Source organism: Medicago truncatula, chromosome 7 (genome assembly GCF_003473485.1).
Source record: "Medicago truncatula cultivar Jemalong A17 chromosome 7, MtrunA17r5.0-ANR, whole genome shotgun sequence".
Lineage (NCBI taxonomy): Eukaryota > Viridiplantae > Streptophyta > Magnoliopsida > Fabales > Fabaceae > Medicago > Medicago truncatula.
Genome location: NC_053048.1, coordinates 8,104,390 through 8,119,770, shown reverse-complemented (window position 1 = coordinate 8,119,770; position 15,381 = coordinate 8,104,390). Strand labels below are relative to the sequence as shown.

Here is a 15,381-nt window from a genome sequence, read left to right as displayed (position 1 = left end):
GAACAAAAAGAGTATTCGAATTCGGATAAAAAGTCACCAGTCTTAATGTGATCATTTGACATTTAGCAAGGTAAATAGTTTTTCACCATGAAAAAGTTGTTTTTAACCATTAGATCAATTAAGGAACATTAAATTATCATAGACTCTGAACATTAAATATTATTAGTTTTGTACACTATCTTCAACCACCCTTATTCACCTCCTCTTATGTGACTATCTTCCACCATCGCACCGCACGAAATAATTCACATCAACAAACTCGAGTTCTAACCCAAAATAGTTAAACCAATCGAGTTGTGTGTGCATCATATCACACATACAACTGAAAATTGCCATGATTGGTAAATTTGTTAAACACTTAGCTCTTTAAAGTTTAAAGAGCAATGTAGATTGCAGATATGACAATTCCATTGTTGTATTAGTTTTTGCCAGCAAAAGAAATCTATAAAATTCCAGTTTTCTCAATATTATGAGCTTCCAATGGCGGTTCAACCGAAAACGAACTTCGAAATTGAAAGAAATGATAAATATTTGCAGACAATTTTTTATGAAGAAGTGCTTCCATTTCAAACAATAATTAATAGGTTATCTTGGTCAAATAGAGGCAAATGTTATTATGAGAGAAGAAAAATAGAATGAACAATGTAATTCTCATTTATTGTAATTCCACCGTTCATTTGTGGGGGTCTTGTTTAAAGTCAGAGCAAGCTTTGTATGAACTTAGCTAACTGTACATGATCTTATTGCATAGGATTACAACTTCATTAACTAACTAACTAACAAGTTTATTACTTGCTATGCAAGCTATTACATTTACCACTCTCTATTTCCTTATTATGCACGTGATGAAATATCCCCCCACAAGTGAAGTTCAATTCTTCTGCACATGTTCAATTTTGTTAAATCAGTTAACAAAGTATATCGGGCGAGTGCATGCTAAGTAAAAAGAAGAATTTATTATATGGTTTAATTGATTTATGCAATCATCAAGTTTATTAAATATACAGTAATTATAATTTGATGTGTTTTCCTATTCAAGGCCTTGAATTTATGGGTCCACTGACTTTGTAAAAGGCCATCATCCAATATAAACTTTTAAATAGAATTTGAGAATAAATGAAGGTTTTATATTCTTAAAAAGACTAGTGAAATCTTTAAAAATACTTTGAAAATATTCCTCTAACATTTTTTATATATGCTATTATTGCAGTAGAATACTCATGTTTCCCTTGTGTTGTGTTTCTCAATACCATCATCAGCTTCGTGGTGGAAGAGATGTAAAATAATAGTTTTATTTAAAACTTTCATAACGGTCGGAAGTGTTGAATTGCACTTAAGTGCAGTTGGGAAATTAGAGATGTCAAATGGACAGGTCCGGTCTAGCCTGCTTTAGTTTGGAGTAGGTCGGTCCACTTGATTTATGAGCTATCGAAATTGAGCTCATCTCAATTAATAGTGGGCTACACGGTCTGATGGGTTAGCCCGGCCTTTCAAAATGTATTATTTTGTTTCTTTTTTCTTCGAAAAATAGATGCAACGAACAATAAAGTTACATATCACTTTTTTTAAAAAAAAAACATATTACAAAAATTATTATCCATCAAATAAAACACATATCTTTGTAAACTTAATTAAATGATATATAAAACATCTATTAAATCAACATCCTTAAGGGAAGTCTCTTTCCTTTTCAAGGTCAAAGAATGCTTGATTATGCGAATAGTGGACAAAATAAAGTCTCTTTCCTTTTCGTGGTTGAAGGAGAAATTTCTTCAATTCTCTCTTTCAATTACCATGGTTGGTGGCTTAGTCCCTTCACTATGTTGGGCTACACTTAGTTGTTATTTTCTTTCGTTGCTTTTTGTTGTTTTTTCTTTTCCCAGTTTGTAACTATTGTACAAATTTTAGTGTTTTTCCTTTGCACACTTGTGGTAGGAAAAACATTTTGTATTTATAATATATTTCATTTTAACTTCTTCAAAAAAAAAAAAAAAACATTTGTACGGGAAGTAGCACCAAAGAATTAACGCAAAAATAGAGTCTTTATCACAACTCACAAAGTGAACCTTGAAAATAATAAAATTCAATTTTACAAATAAAATAATTCAATCTTACATAATAAAAATATTTTAAAAACTATTTATTTTTTTTAGTATTTTTGAAGGGACGGGTTGCAAGCCCAATAACCCAGACCAGGTTAGCCCATGTAAAATACAAGCCCAATGGGTCGGCCTAAAAACATAGGGTCGTTATTTGTGGTTTTTTAATAGCTCAGCCCACCCTAAAATAGAGGGCCAACATGTCGTTTCGATGGACCTGGTCCATTTTAACAGCTTTAATAGAAAAATGCAATTGAAGTTGTTAAGGTAGTTTTGGGGTGCAGAAGAGCAATGTTTGAAGCTTAAAAAACATCTCTCTCATAGATAACCTATTATAATATTAAAAACAGAAACATATCCTCTTCAAAATAAAATTAGAAATATCATAATGTTTTTAGGGATGGCATATATAATTTTTGTTTACTATATTTTGTTTACTATTATAATTTTCCTTGAAATATAGTAAACAAAAGTTTAGTAAAAAAATAATGAGTAAACAAAAATTTATATTTATCTATAAAAAGAAATTATATATTTGTTTTATATTTAGTTTAATGTAGTTGATTCATTTTGACTCAATATTAAGGTAAAGTTGGGTTTAAGCCCAAAAATTAGGTCCAATAAAAAAGTATTAAACCTTTTATTTTTGGGTTAATCACATATCTTTTGGTTGAGAGATAAAAATTGATATGAGGTAGACTTGTTTAGGGTACTCATTTTTTTTTAGACAAAAGGAAAAAATATATTAAAAAGAAAACAAAGAGGTACAGAGACTGGACATTTGACCTTGACCCACGTACAATCCAAATAGAAATACATCGTTATAAATCAAATCTACCCTAATCAATCCTAACAAACAAACACTCGTTTCGAAACCAAAGTTACAAAAAAAAAAAAAAAAGAGTGACATTTGTGGAGAGCAATTAGGGTTCAGACTGACGAATGGATTGACCGCTAACATGGAATTCGGATCCACGTACCAACTCCTTGAACAGATCAGCAAGTATGAAGTTCTTTCGAGCATAACAGTCCGACATGACTTAAACGAACTGGTACCGAAGGGGAGTCACATCTGACGCCTTGAGACATACAGATCTCAACATATCTGAAGCATCAGAGAATCAAAGAGACCAGGAACCAAACACAACCAGTCACCAACACGTATTGAACCAAGATATGGGTCGACGCGTTCTTCACCAACCATACCGTTTCGGGTTAAAAGAACCAACAAACCCTTTCGGGTTTACGAAACCAACCACAACTCAAGAACCAAAACCGCCCCAATCTCTGATAAAAAAAACATACCAAAAAGCTTGAAAAACAATGAAACAGATCAACAGCTGGTGACGAAGGTACAAACAAAACAACCGTTCGAACAACATAAACACAACCCTTCCGAATCAATGTAGGCAAGCTGCGATACAACCCACCAACATAAATCTGGCGCCGAAACAGACAGCAGAACCCAAACAGAACGTCGACTTCAAGACGATATGACAACCCACTACACCACCAGTGACCCACCAAGACGAAACAAAGACACAGAGATTACCAGAGCGACGACCAACTCCGATGAAACAAAACGAGTCACGACGGCGTCGGTGACTAAAACCCCATTAAGGGGTTTGGTGGTGGAAGCCATTCAAGCCAAGCAACCACCACGACGTTCAAGATCTACATACTGTTGCTTAGGGTACTCATGTTTTTATTTGAAGCTGTCAATATTTTGTTAGTATTTATTGGATGTACATGTACTCAGCTAGAAATTTAACTTGAGACGGTGAAACTACTCTTATCACTTTATCCTTAAAATCGTTCACCATAATCACCAAGTAAATTTCATATATCATAAAATATTCGTGTTAAATGTGTCATACTATATCAATGTGTTAAATTGTATTTTAACAAAAAATAAAATGATAAAGAGCTTGACCCTCTTTATTAACGAAGAATACACTTGTGTTACATCCTTTCTAAAAAAAAAATACACTTGTGTTACATGAGATGTCGTTGAGAATTTTTTTTTGTTTTAAATTAAATATTCGACCAGGTTTTTAAGACATTAAAAAAACGTTCTTTCATTTTTGGCGGAACTTTCTTTTTTCTGTCAAGGAGCCTAGTGACTAGAGCTCACACAATTAAATTGTGGAGAAGTGGAATGTCCGGAGTTCGAACTCCGGCCCTATACATAATATGCAATATCCCTACCAACTGAACTAAACTCACAGGAAACTTTCTTTCGTTCTTAAAATAGAGATAGTTTTTACCAAAATTAATTATATTTATTCAAATTAATAGGATACATCAGTGCAATAAAAATCCAAAATCGCTATAAATAAAAAGAATAAATATGCAAACAAATTCACATAATTCATGTACTAACAACATAAACCAAAAAAGCAGGTGTGCCTACAAATATGACAAGTTTTCACATATCTTTCGGCTGAGATAGAAACTATATGAAGTATTCATCTAAGAGACCCAGAAAGCATTATTAAATGCCCAGAAAGCATACAGTAGATTGCAAATTAAAGATTACATTTTGCTTTATTAAATGCCCTCTAGAAAATTGATAAAAAAAAAAAAAAAAAAAAAGGTATAACAGTTGTTAAAGCCAAATTTGTTATTAATATCACAAAGTTGTGTTAAGGTCCAACGTGTCTACATAATACCACAAATTATATATTGGAAGATCAAGATAAAAATTTATCATCAAAATCCAATAAACCTTGTAGATTAGGATGGAGTAAAAAAGAAGACCCCTTACTTAATGGTGGTCCACATCAGACTACCATATAGGATTTTATTGCTCCATATATGTTACACTTAATCTATATGACCACGTACGTAATAATAGTAAGGTACGTGGTCTTTCTAATATGGATTTCTTAAATTGGTTCATATATAGACCCTTATTATGTTAGTAAAAGAATTAACTTCCAAAATGAAGATGAGAGAATTTAAGAAGAAAAGAAAAATGAAAGAAGAGAGAAACACATGTGAAAAAAAGATTTGAAATATTTTTTAGTAGAAGATAAAGAGAATAATTTTAATCAATCAAATTATAATTATTGTGATATTTTAAAAACTAACTTATAAAAGGGGAAATTATGAAATAAATTTATTGTATTTGTTGGTCTATTTGATAAGATAGATTACGATGTTAAAGGGATGAATAGCGTTTAACAAAAATTATTGAAGGTTGGGGGAATTCCGTTACGGTACAAATTCCCCCGCTTATTCATGTTGGTCGTGCACCATGATATAACGGTGGTGGATATGTGGAGGTTAGGATGGTCGGATGGGGGAGGGGCGTGGGTGTGGAGACGGCGGTTGTTAGCATGGGAGGAGGAGAGTGTGAGAGAGCGTTCTTCTCTGTTACATAATTTTGTTTTGCAGGACAATGTTAATGACAGTTGGAGGTGGTTGCTTTTTACTATCGCTTTTTTACTATGTCTAATAGTATGGTGGATAGGAATCTTGTTGACGATGTTTGGCACAAATTTATTCCCTCCAAGGTGTCTCTTTTTGTGTGGCGCCTCCTTCGTAATAGATTACATACTAAAGGCAACTTGTTGCGAAGGAGCATAATTCCATCTAGTGATATTATGTGTGTAGATGATTGTGGCACTTCCGAAACGGCTAGTCATCTTTTCTTAGGTTGCAGGATATCGACCAGTGTTTGGTATCATGTGCTTAATTGGTTAGGAGTTTCGTCGGCGCTCCAGGTGTGCTTCGAGACCATTGTATCCAATTTTAAAATATAGCGGGCATGCCGAGATTGGCTCACAAATACTTTAAAGTTGTTTGGTTTGCTTTCGTTTGGATCATCTGAAAGGAAATGAATAATATTATCTTTAACAACACGGTGTTTGATCCTTCCATTCTTGAAGACAAGGTGAAGCTCAACTCTTCCTTATGGCTGAAATCTAAATAGGTATTTTTTCATTATAGCTATCATGATTGGGGGAAACATCCGCTTCCTTGCATGGGTGTCCACGTGTAATTTGGGTTCGTTTTTTCATTCTTTGATGCCTTCGTTTTTATGGCATCGGTGACTTTGTAACTTCTGTGGGTTTCAATCTCAACACACCTTGTGTGGGATGATTCACACCTTGTTATTAATATATATCTCATTTTAGTTTGTTAAAAAAAACAAAAATTATTGAATTTTAACGAAATTGTGTTTGAAAATAATTTGATTTATAAAAAAATTCAAAAAACCCAAAATAACAAGAAGCTAGACTTTCCCTCAAAAAAAAAAAAAAAAAAAAAGCCAGATCAATAGACAGAATTTTGAATTTATTTTTTGCATAGATTTCTATCACGGTAGCTGCAAAGTTGTATAGCTTCTTGATAATGCTCAAATTTATTTTGATTTTGTATTATATGGACTGCTGAAAAAAAATATTATTTTGAGATTAAAAGTCAAAAAAATATCATTGAAACATAAATATATTTAACCTACGAAACTATCATTTTCTGGATAATTTATTTTTATGTTAATTTAATTTATATATTCTTCATTATATTCAACATTAACACATGGTTTCTAGATGTTTTAGAAGTCAGCTTCACATACTGGTCAGATTATTCTAAACCATCTTCCAACTCAAGTCCTCTGCTGCTTCCTTTTTCATACCGTTCAATTAACAAACACATCCTTGAACATGATCCTTGCATTTTATTTGAAAATTATATAGTTTATTTAAAGGGAAATGTTAACCGGTGTCTCTGGGACACTGATTAAGGATATAAAAAAGGAAATTTTACAGTAATTAATGCATTGAAATTGTGTAATTAATTTATAATAAAGTCAAAAACAGTTTTCTTTTATGGTAATAATTCTCTTTTATGGTATACTTAACCAGTGCCCTGAGGTACCGATCAGCACCCTTATTTAAATTGTACCAAAGTTTGAACATTAATCAAACAAAATTCTAACTAGTACCGCCGCCCAAAACATACTATACATGCCTCTAGCTGCGACTTGTTCTGCCTTGTTTGGCTAAGCAAATTGTCATGCTTACGTTTCCCCACACGCTTCCTTTCACACCAAACAACTCCTAAGTAAGTTCCCCTTGGTTCAAATAATTCAATTAATTGCTTTTATTGCTGCAGCTAGTAGTCACACTAGCTTATTTCACAAGAAATCTAAGTCACACAATAGTGATTTAAGTTTAATTGTCCCCACAAGCAATACTAGCTAGTAACAACCTTTTCATTGACACATTTTAAATGAGTATTTTAATACTACTACAAATTGATAGCATAATTTTTAATAGAAAAATTCTATATATCATTTCACCATAGTGCTACATTATTTAATATTTCTAAAATATTTCACATTTCTTTTTCGTTTGTAAACCAATCTATATATCGTGCGTAATCAATGAGACTAATCATTCATGGTAACTGATGTTCATTTAAAATGTAGACGTCTTTCGATATATACTTTTTTATACGCACCCCGTCTATGATACATCACACACAATTATGTGAATTAATGCAATATGACAATTGAAATCCTTTGAGAAATTGAAATTTTCTAACAAATATTTTTCATATATGCAAGTTAAAATTGAAGTGTTAACCATATGCTTAAAAACCTTAGTTTTTTTATTAACAATAAACCTAAGTATCTACCACACCATATGGATAATATACTCTATAAATTAATTCTTGTAAAAAGTCCACACTTTTTTTTCTTCTAGGGGTGATTAATTTTCAATGCAATTAATTTTAGTTTTAAAAGATAAACCAACCCCAAAGAGTGTATTCTAGAGTATGTCAAATTAGAGTAAGTCACAAGCAAACCTACGTGTACCCATACATATTCTTATCTCAAATTGTCAACTATAAGCAAAAGTGTTCAACACTCACAAGCTATATCAACCCTTTATAAATACCACCTTTCTAATTCTCCTAGAGTTTCAATATTCCCTTTCAAACTTCCACAACCATTTTCACACCTTATAACATCTAAATTTAGTTTTTGTTGCATTCTTCGCATATACATATAGTTTCTTGTGCTATGAAGAGGGCAAGAGAGGTTGATAGCATAACCATGGCAAATTGTTTGATGTTACTTTCTCGTGGAAGTGATCAATTTGAAGCCACATATTCATCTACCACTTCAAACAATCGTGTGTTTGAATGTAAAACATGTAATAGACAATTTCCTTCATTTCAAGCCCTAGGTGGTCATAGGGCAAGTCACAAGAAACCAAGGTTGATGGGAGAAAATATTGATGGTCAATTGCTACATACACCCCCAAAGCCTAAAACACATGAGTGTTCTATTTGTGGATTGGAGTTTGCAATAGGACAAGCTTTAGGTGGCCACATGAGGAGACATAGAGCTGCAAATATGAACGGAAATAAAAACATGCACAATTCTAATAATACTATGAGTTGTAGCAGTGGTGGTGGTGGTGATAGTAGTATCGATTCTTCACAAAAGATGAAAGCTAGAAACAAGAGAGTTTTGGTTTTGGATTTGGATTTGAATTTGACTCCCTTTGAGAATGATATGGAGTTTCTGAAGATTGGAAAGGCAACTGCTAATTTGATTGATTATTTTCATTGAATGTTTTGAATACTTCATTATTTGATTTGAGAGTTAGTTAGTGTATCATAGATAAATTATATCCTTTTTATTTTAGTCTATAGTTTTTTTCCTTCATGAAATATAGTCTATACTTATGTATACTTTTATATAATCATACTCAATGAAATTTCGTTCATTAATTTCTTTGGAATATATAGAATTAGTTAGAACGCCGTCATATATCGAAGAAACCAAGCAAGTTAGTACCCAAAAAAAAAAAGACCTATCAATTTTCATTTCCTTTAAATTTGTTTAAAGATTTATTTGGTCTTGATCTTCTAATGTCCCTAAAAAAGGTGTTGGTAATTTGAAGTTTGGTCAAGATGTAAATATGTTCAATTAGATTTTATTTTTTTACATGATAAATGATACGTATGTGATACATGATCTTGCACAACAAAAAAATATGAAATGGATGAAATGCATTGACTTGATTTCTTTTCTCCCTAGTAAGTGATAAAATCTAAAGAAATTTATTTACCAAGTAGAAAAGCTATAGATATTTTTCCAATGAAAGTGTCGTCTAGAAATTTTTACATGATTAATTTTTCCAAATTTTTTGTAGGAAAAAATGCATTGCCGACCAATAATATAGTTAACAAAAAAGGACAATACATTGTAGACGCTGGCAATCTAGAAATTATAATAATTTTTTTTTTGTTTAAATAAGTTTTAGTCTATATACAATTACGATCTTTCAAGTTTAAACCTTTAATAAATTCTATTCACTTTAATTTTAGTCCATTATTTGCTTTTCACGTCCTTAAATACAATACAATGAGAGAGTAACCAACATGAAATTGTATTTCTGTAGAGGAAAATACTATCTGCAAAGTGGAACATTGATTTCATTCACGTAGACTAGCCATAATAATTATTTCAGATTCCATATATATCCTTTGAAATCAATAATGGTGTATATTTTTCTTATGATTCATTTCACTATGCTTTGTAATTAAATTTTTCTAAACTTATATTGTGTAAAGCTCTATTTCTTAAGTTGATGTACTTGTTAATAAGAACTCATTGAGTGAGTGGTTCTCTTTCCAGAAATGAGATTCGGATCAAGTCAACAAAATAGATTTAAATTTCAAAAAGTAAAATAAAACAAATATACATTTGTTGGTAGATAGAGTTAGTTGAGTATGCCCTAGACAAAAAAAAAAAGAGTTAGTTTTTTTTTTTTTTTGAAAGAAAAATAAAAAAGAGTTAGTTGAATATGCCTAAAGGGGGTGGACCATATAAATTGCAACCAACTGCATGTGCTTCACAAGTGTTTCTTGGTTTCCCTCTAAATAAAGTGTCTTTGATTTCAATATTTGATATTCTCTTATTTTGTTTTCATAAATATTACGTTTGGTTTTCTTTTCATTTTTTTATTATTATTATTAGTGGAAAGACAAGCAATCAAATGCTATTCGCGTTCTCTTGGAGTGTTTGAAGTGCGGTTTGACTCGGTTTTGAGACTAAAAGTCATTCAAACCGCAAAATAAAAAAAAAATATGTGGTTTGATTTGGTTCATTTGATTTTTAAAATAAAATTTGAACCAAACCAATGCGGTTTGGGTTGGATCGGATTGTGTGGTTTTTGTCGAGATAATTCAATTTTTTGTTTTTAACATTAAAATCAAGTTAAAAAGTTAAAATGAAAGCAAAAAATTAATTAAGGGATCAAGTGTTCAATTAAACCTATGTTTAATTAATGTTTTTCTTATGTTGCGGGTCAGTTCGGTTGATAAAATAAAACCTGTAAATCGAATCAAACCATAGGATTGAGTAAGAAAATGATCGGAATATATCCAAACTAAATGTGGTTTTTTGTGGTTTCAGATTGGATTTGTTCAATTTGAGATTTTTCTATTGAATTGGTTTGGTTTTGAACGCCCTAATGTTATCTACTTATGCTGCCGCATGAAAATTTGCAGATACAAGATGAGTTTTTACAGCTTGTTCTCGACGAAATCGAAGGAGAACCTCACTTTGGTTGACTCCTTCTTCACCGATATGGTGGTATGTTAATAGCTGTCATAAAAGGTAGAACATTAGCACAATAATTCAAGTTTTCCTTTTAGTTTCCAAAATATATATCCTCACGTCCAAGGTGTTATATGACACTCATTTAGATGATCACTTCATAATATCTTTTGAATTAAATTAACAGAAAGATCAAACCGAACTTTAAATAAAGTTATGGAACTTAAACAGATATTTTATTACTTATAAGATTAAACCGATACTTGAAATCAAATTAAGGGACCAATTAAATATTTAATCCTATATTATATTTATGATCGATGGGTGTATTTTACACTAGTGCCTTCATTTGTTTACGCCATAAGTGACGGTAACAATTTAGAAAATATAAGAGAAAAAACTTGAGATTCTATGATGATGGCCACATACAATACACACGATGGAATCGTCCAACTAGTTAGAATTTATGTGGATAACATTTTCAGTTCCCACGGGCGATTGCGACAACCGACTTATGCCACTACAAGTTACTTCTTTCATCTAAAAAAATGTTTAGCTTGACTATGTTTATGTCCTTTGTTTATACATGTGTTTTTTTGCTATTTTTATTGCGTTAATGGTGTATTAAATGAAATTTTGATTAAAATTATAAATATAAATATTTACGACTTTCAAATAACAAATTTTTTGTAAAAAAAAAAAAGTAACAAATCTTAAAGGCGATGTTTATCTTTTTGATTGACAACAATAATATAATATTTTTACCTTTTTAAATAACACAAACAATATAATATTAATATAAAAAATTTTGTTTAAAGGTATAATTGAATGTGAAAAAGGTAGCCCAAAATCATCTATTTAATTTATATGTAGTATATATAAAATATTTTGTTCATAATTTTTTATCATTAGAAAAAGATAAATAATAATATATAAGATGTTGTTGAATTTATCTCTATTATATTTTCAAATTACCGAATTTTTATAATGCTCAATAATATATAATTTAAAATATTAAAAATCAAAATATATAGACATGTGTAAAACAGTTGATTAAATCCTAGTTTTAAGACGAGGGAGTATTACATTAACTAGGTCAGGTGGATACAAGAAGTTATATAGAAAGAAAAAAAGTGTCTTCTTTAATTGTCCAGCTAACCAAGGGATTAGTATACAATCTTAACTCATCTAATGTATAGTTTGACAAAGTTTACTTGGTTAATAAGAAAAAATAATCTATTTTATGTATGATTACGTAGCTAATTAAAGTAGACTTTTGTGATCCCAATCAGCATCATTATCGCCACCACCATATATCCATCAACCTCAGTAATTAATTAACTGTCAAAGTTTTTCAATAGCAACTTCCATGTTAAGTTAAGTCAAGTCCAATTTGAGACTAACTAATTTGGTTGACAAGTTTCATTAATATAAAAGTATGCTACTGGACCCAGCATAAGCAAATGCCAAATTGAAGAAAAAAAGCTTTTTTTTGGCATTTTTGTAACTTTTTTATAAGATACAAAAAATCAAATGGAAACAATATATGTGTGGGAACTATTATATCAATTTCATGACTCACTGAACATTTTTAGTCAAATAGAAAATAAGAAACTGAGTGTGATTATTTAATTATGTCGGCTACCTGAGATCTAGAATATAGACTTTAAAATTGTTCCAAACTTTTTTATTCAATGAAACACACGTTAATTTGCTAAAAAAAAAAATCAAGCACATGTTAATTACGTTGAGGTAATTGTGATATTCTTTTTTTATTTTACATGGGATATTCTTATTACCAAAAAATTGTGATTCTGATTAAAATATTATTAATTTCTGTATATTCTTTTAAGAAAATTAGAGAAGAAACACTGCCAAAAAAAATTAGAGAAGAAGAAATCAATTTTTTTTTGAGAAAAGAAGAAATTATTATTAGTAACGATAACGCTAATTGTCATTTTACAACTAAACTTACGCTTCATGTACATTTTCTTTCATGTTTCTTAATTTTTTTTTTGTTAAGTAGTTTAGTGGTTAGATTCACACACATTATGTGTGGAGAAGTAAGAAATCCAGAGTTTGAACTCCAGCTCTACATAAATTATCTCTGGTTTCTTAATTTACTATTATTTTTCAAGAGTTTATATTTTTTATAAACATGCTAGAATGAAGTTCTGTGGTTTATCCTGGAAAGGTTGTAATTGGTTTCGGCTTTGACTTGCATTGCATTCATCATGATTCATGCTAGTTGAGTGAAACTTTTCTCATCATCATATGTAATATACATTTGTCTTATAGACTAAGGCTTAGGATGGGAAATAACCATGCTAAATAGAAAGTAAGGCTTAGGATGAGAAATAAATAACCATGCTTAATCAATGAATAGTAGTAGCTAGGACTAGAATGAGAACAAATTACAAGTAGGTAGGTTAGTTTGCAAAATCTCCAGTAGTAGTTTGGTCTAACTAGTTTGGTCTCAAGCTGACCTTATGCTTCATTAGGTTTCACATTGGTTTTTCAAATCTAAGGATATGCATGAGACGAGTCTCGAAGTTCAATATGACTAGATTTGTATGTGAATTAGAAGTCTCATGACATGTCATAAAATATGACCCAAAATTTAATATATAAGTTAGGGCTCACAGATATATAATCAAATGCATTTTGTTAAACAGAACTGAAAAATTGCTGTTTACACTTCTAATAAGGCTGAAACACATCAAAAAAAGATTTAAATATTCATTGGTAGTTAACTGCTGCCAGTTAAAATCCATCAACAGTTAACTGCCAATGAAGTTATATTTATAAATTATTAGTGTTTCCTGCCAATGAGGTTATATTCAATAGTTTTTCAATTACAAAGAAAAAAATGTTAATAGTAAGCCTAAATTAATTCAATAAAAATCAATTGATTTTAAGCACATGAATTCAATTTCTAGGGTTCTAAAATTCATTGATTAGTGGAAGCGGAGAGTGCTACCCTGTTATTCAATTTTTATATGTTGGATTTTTGTAGATGTGAGAAAGATAATGTTTATTTAAGAGAGGGGAGATACAACTGATGTTGAGGCGTTGGAGAAAATGAAAAGATGCAAAATTTTCTTAACCCACTAAAAATTCAGGATTAAAATTACAAAGAAGCAATAGGAAAGGATAAGTAATAGGTTTATTTTATCCTTTCCTACTGATGCATCAAACAATGGACTTAAGTAGGTTAAAATTGTGTTATCATATCATATTTTCTTATCTTGTGCACCAAATGGGCCCTTAAGGTGTTCTACGATAGAAGTTTGTAAGAAATTTTATAAGAATTTTTATAAGTGTTTTTGCGCTAAGATTTGATCTGAGTTTTGACACAGTTGATTGAGATTGTTATTATTTTTCTTCAAACGCTCAAGCTATTTTTATAGGAGATTTGAATAAAGCGTTTGTTTGAATAATTGGCAGCACATCAAGCTTCTTTGAGATGTTTCTTCAGATTCAAAATTCATTTCTATTTTTGGTGTTTTTCGTTGAAACGTATTTCAAAATTCCTTTGCTTCTTTTGAAATTACCCGTTGCAAAACTTTTTTTTTTCTAAAGACTTATATGTTGCTGCACATGTGTCTTCTTTTAATTCACCAAGAAATAAAGTACTCCTGACACATGGAAAGTGACATTTCTTCAAAAGAAACAAAAGTTAGTCTTGGTCAAATGTTCATCAGAGCATTGACATTGACTTGATTCTTCAGATCAGACTTGATTCTTCATATTAGAGCTTCGTCTACAAACTTGATGAATACTTGATTAGAGATTTGGATTTTTTGTTGACTGTCTTCAAATCAGAGATTTGTCATCATAGCTTCTCTTGGGTATCAGAATTCATCTTTTGTGTCCAAAATGTTGACTTCTGAGCAAGATTTTAATTATATGGTCCTACATACTTGAACAAAATTTTGAGTACCCAGTTGTTCTTCTATACATTGTTATCATCAAAACCTTAGAGATATTGTTCTAAAACCCATCTTGGTTCAACAACGATGATGTAAGAACCATGTTCTCTGTATTTTTTCAGTAAAGTTCTAAAGTACCTATTGAGTTGGAGACTTCATTGATCAAACCTTTCGAAGATATTGAAAAAGTTTTATTCGAGACATGACCTACAATGAAATCAGGGCTTGAATGGATATACTATATGATGATTTAACTTTCACTGATCCATGATCATTTGTGTGTGTTTTATTATGGTGTTTTACACTTTTTAATTTTTTGTGTTTTGAACTCTGCCAAAATACGAGCTTTAACACAATCTGGGACTGGTTCAGATTATATAATTTGAATTCAAACAAGAAAGAGTTCAGATTATAAAATTCAAATCATCCCAAAATGTGGACTATGACATTACAAGAAAGGTTTGGAGTCATTAATAGAATGGGTAGACTTGAGGTCAAGTCCGCCTGCATCCCAAGGAAGGCAAACTTTACGATAATTAATGCCCCCACTCCAGATAAAGTTTTTAAGCCAACAGTCCATCATCTTAAGCAAAGAAATAGGCCATTGATACACACGAAAAGAATACACCAACATGCCATGAAGAATAGGTTTGACAAGTTGAACCCTGCCAATACTAGAGAGAAGCAACCCTTTCCAAGTAGCTAATTTCACCTTAATCCAATCAGCCAGGGACGGATTTACCACCCAGCTAGCTTGGGCACGCGC

At 31.0% G+C, this 15,381-nt stretch overlaps 1 protein-coding gene across 1 annotated transcript; it reads left to right on the top strand.

Annotated features, from left to right (window-relative positions):
• Positions 1-8,013: 8,013 nt before the first annotated feature.
• On the top strand, positions 8,014-8,849 carry LOC11443839 (zinc finger protein ZAT11). Its single transcript, XM_003621753.3, has one exon. The coding sequence runs from the start codon at positions 8,134-8,136 to the stop codon at positions 8,686-8,688; it is 555 nt and encodes a 184-aa protein (XP_003621801.1). The 5' UTR covers positions 8,014-8,133; the 3' UTR covers positions 8,689-8,849.
• Positions 8,850-15,381: the final 6,532 nt, after the last annotated feature.

Bases quoted from the DNA above. Each gene is read 5' to 3' on its own strand.
- LOC11443839 (XM_003621753.3), top strand. From the start codon at position 8,134: ATGAAGAGGGCAAGAGAGGTTGATAGCATAACCATGGCAAATTGTTTG.